Source organism: Grammomys surdaster, unplaced genomic scaffold (assembly GCF_004785775.1).
Source record: "Grammomys surdaster isolate TR1022 unplaced genomic scaffold, NIH_TR_1.0 125603, whole genome shotgun sequence".
Taxonomy (NCBI): Eukaryota; Metazoa; Chordata; class Mammalia; order Rodentia; family Muridae; genus Grammomys; species Grammomys surdaster.
Genome location: NW_021620446.1, coordinates 1440276 through 1444473, shown reverse-complemented (window position 1 = coordinate 1444473; position 4198 = coordinate 1440276). Strand labels below are relative to the sequence as shown.

At 45.6% G+C, this 4198-nt stretch overlaps 1 protein-coding gene across 1 annotated transcript; it reads left to right on the top strand.

Annotated features, from left to right (window-relative positions):
• LOC114638459 (keratin-associated protein 5-4-like) lies at nt 1-1383 on the top strand. Its single transcript, XM_028786898.1, has 2 exons — nt 1-98; nt 987-1383. The coding sequence occupies exons 1-2, from the start codon at nt 1-3 to the stop codon at nt 1381-1383; spliced, it is 495 nt and encodes a 164-aa protein (XP_028642731.1).
• The last annotated feature ends 2815 nt before the right edge of the window (nt 1384-4198 follow it).

The following is a 4198-nucleotide window of genomic DNA, read 5'->3' as shown; positions in this document are numbered from 1 at the left end:
ATGGTGGAGCTGGATTGGAAGGTGGAGGGCTGCCCACAGTCAGATGTCAGCTTCAGCCTCCCTGGCTGGCTTGCACCCCTCAGGTTCTCCTCCAACAGGTGCCAATTTAAGTGTGGGAATGGCTTTGCCTCTGTGCTGGACTTAGGCTGGAGACAGGAAAGGTTCTTGTCATTTGCAGATTGTAATCTTATAAGAATTGATCCAAAGAAAGAGGTGTCCCACCTTCCCTTGATAGACAGCCATGGTCTTGATGCCACATTTGGCACTGAGACATGGATATTGAGCCTTACTGATTCCCAGTCATGTGATCCCTCACCTCTGCCCAATGGAGAGTATAAAATATCCACATAGAACTTCTAGAGATAAAAATCACTGTGAAGTAAAAGTATGATAGATGATTTTAATGGCATATTAGACATTGCTGAAAGAAAAGTGGGCAGACTTTGAAGACAGCAATAAATATCATCCAGAAGAAAAACAGAATTAAATATTAAATATTAAAATGTTTGTCAAGATCGACATCCCGCTTCATCCCTCTGTCCTTATCTTTTTTCTACCCACTTCCTCCTTCCTTTCATTATTCCTTCCTTCCTCCTTTCCTATTTTTCTTCCTTTCCTCCTTCCTTGAATTAGCTCATTGGACTGGGAAGACTAAAAATAAGTCTTGTCTACACGTAAACATAAGAAATGATCATGTGCTGAGCACAAACACCTGGGCAGGGATATAAAGACCCAGGCTCAGGAGACTCCACATCTGCACACTTCCTATCCACCTGCTCCTCTGACCTACTCCATCCTCAACCAAACACCAGAACCATGAGCTGCTGTGGCTGTTCAGGAGGCTGTGGCTCCAGCTGTGGGGGCTGTGGCTCAGGCTGTGGGGGCTGTGGCTCCAGCTGTGGGGGCTGTGGTTCCAGCTGCTGCTGCAAGCCTGTGTGCTGCTGCAAACCTGTGTGCTGCTGTGTGCCTGTCTGTTCCTGCTCCAGCTGTGGGGGCTGCAAGGGAGGCTGTAGCACCTGTGGGGGCTGCAAGGGAGGCTGTGGCTCCTGTGGGGGCTGCAAGGGAGGCTGTGGCTCCTGTGGGGGCTGTAAATCCAGCTGCTGTCAATCCAGTTGCTGCAAGCCCTGCTGCTGCCAGTCTAGCTGCTGTAAGCCCTGCTGCTCTTCAGGTTGTGGGTCTTCCTGTTGCCAATCCAGCTGTTGTAAGCCCTGCTGCTGTCAGTCTAGCTGCTGCAAGCCCTGCTGCTGTCAGTCCAGCTGCTGCAAGCCCTGCTGCTGTCAGTCCAGCTGTTGCAAGCCCTGCTGCTGCCAGTCCAGCTGTTGTAAGCCCTGCTGCTGTCAGTCCAGCTGCTGTACCCCTGTATGTTGCCAGTGCAAGATCTGAGGTTCTGTCTACAGGTTTCCTGAATATCTGGTCCTCAAGGATTAACCAAAACTGTATCCTGATATCCTGAAAAAATTATTCATTCATTCTCTGATTTTGCCAGGGTGAGGTGCCAATATCAGCACCTAACCTGCAACCTTGAGGTTATGGGGCACACCATGTCTTGAGTCCTGCCCAAACTCCTAAATCCCTCTTCTCTCCTACTTTTGCCAGTCGGCCATTCAAGGATTCCAAGGCTCCAGTTCACTTGCTAGGGACATTCTGAGACTGGATGTCCTCTGAACAGAGGCTCTCAGTGGCCCCTGTCACCACAGCCCTCAACCTCATCCCCCTCCTAGCTGCCTGAGCCCTACTTACTTTGAAATTTAATATCCAGGGCATGAAGGCACTGGAGACCGGTAAGTTAAGTCATGAGGGAAGGGATTCTCCCATTTCTCCCCTGCTTCTGTGGCTGTGATTCAGCCAGGAGCTCTCGGTTTCTTAAATGTTGTACCTGAATCATTAAATAAACCATCAAATAACTGCACTCCTCTCAAGAGTTTGTATCATCATCTTGTGTTTTTAGTCTGTATAATTAGGAAACCATCTAGCTGTTACCCTCATACCTCGCTCCCTGTGGTCCCCTTTGTTAGGGCTCCATCACAGACTTCTGCAGAGCTGGTGATTTAGATAAAGAAATCAACACAGAAGTCTTACTGGAGATGTGTAGCCCAGTGTAGGCAACTGTGTAGCATAAGTGAGATTCTGGGCTCCATCCCAGTACCACGAAAACAAAACCAACCAAGCAAGCAAAACAAACAAAGGAAGGAAAAAAGGGAAAATACAAATAATCTTAGGACTGTGAAGGCCAGATGTCTGAAACTGAGATGTCACAGGGCAGTAGCTGTGGCCTATGTCTTCTTATGCCCTCTGTTGCGGGCTTGCCAACTCTGTCTTCTCCGTGTTCTCTCTCATCTTCTGTGTGCCTGTGTCATGGTCCCATTTCTTGTAGTACAGCGTGCACATCATGGCCTTTAGAGTTTGTTATGGCCCCATTATAACTTATTACATTTGTGAAGACCCTTTCCCCAGATAAAGTAAGATCTTTGGTGCTTCCGGACAGGGTCAAGGTTTATCTGAGGCACCCCCCAGGTTCAGGGAATACATCTTCCTTCCTTCCACAAGAAAGAGCTTATGGACATCTTTAGTGTCCTTCTCTTCAGCTTTATCTTCAACAAACCCTACAGTCTTCCCCAAGCACCATCTGGCAACTCCCTTTCCCCCTACCTCCACCTCACTGCTGGACCCCATGTCTGTCTCTTACCTATGATGTTTACTGCTAACCTGGAGCCACAAAAACAAAAAACCCATCACATTGTGAGCTCACATGGCACTCATGATAGGTCACATGCATTGCCTTCTCTGGGCTTTGCCAACATCAAGTGCTGGCAGGTTGAGTCTCTGGCACAGTCTCTTGCTGACCTGCAGCTATTAAATTTGCACAGGTCCTTATGATACTGGATAAAGAATGAGATAGTTATGAATAACTAAGGAAAACTGCAGATGTGACTTGATGTCTCTTTTCTTAATGCTTAGGATGGTTATGGTGTTTTGAATAGGAAGGGTTCCCATAGGCTCATGTATTTGAATTATTTGTCATAGGGAGGAGCACTATTTGGAGATGTGGTTTTGTTGAAGTGGATGTAGCCTTGTTAAAGGAAATGTAACTGTGGGGATCAGCTCTAAGGTCTTCTGTGCTTAAGCTGCTCCCAGTGTGGCACATGGCCTCCTTCTGCTGTGTGTGGATCATAATGTGGAACTCTCAGCTCCTCCAGCACCATGTCTGCCTACATACTGCCATGCTTCCTGGCATGACGATAATGGACTAAACCTTTGAAACTATAAGGCAAAGTCAATTAAGTTTAGAAGAGTTGCCTTGGTCATGGTGTCTTTTCAAAGCAATAAAACTCTAAGACAATGGCCTTTTGTGATGAACCATCTTAAAATTAAAGATAAATTATTCACATTATATCAGAAATGAAAGCTTCTGAGAATCCAGACTTGGGCTCCACCAAAGGTCTGTATCTTCAAAAGATTTGATGTCATTATAACATCCCTTGCATTGTGGTACATATATACAGACACAGACACAGACACAGACACAGACACAGACACACACACACACACACACACACACACACCTTTTGGGAGGATCATGGGAAGAAAAACCCTAAAAGAAAGATATTGTTCACCATATTTTGGAAGGAGGAAGGGATCACCTAACTCTATAAATATATCACCCACTTCACAACCATTCATAAAACATTCCTTGAAATCTATGGTCCAGAATCCACCAGGTTGACCACTGCCGAGGGGAAGACCACTTTAACCGTTATCTGGAATGTGTGCTTCACTTAGCTTTGCTAAATAAACTTCTGTTCAAACTACCTATGTCACTTGGCTGAATTCTCTTTTTTTTTTTTAATTGAAAAAGATATTTTTGTTTTGTTTTTGAAATAGGGTTTCTCTGTGTAGCCTTAGCTTTCCTGGAACTTGCTTTATAGACCATGCTGGCCTCAAACTCATGAGATCCGACTGCCTATGCCTTTCAAGTGCTGGGATTAAAGGTGTGTGTCACTACTGCCTGGCTTAGCTGAACAACTGTATTTACTATATTTATATACTGTTCTTCCTAGCCCATTCTCCTCAGACTCTCCTCACCTCCTTACTCACCCCACTTTATGTTCTGTCTTTCAAAAACAAAATAAAAGCCCAAGACACACTCCCCTCTCTCCCACACACAATTCCTGCAAAAACACAAAAACAAAAATCAAAA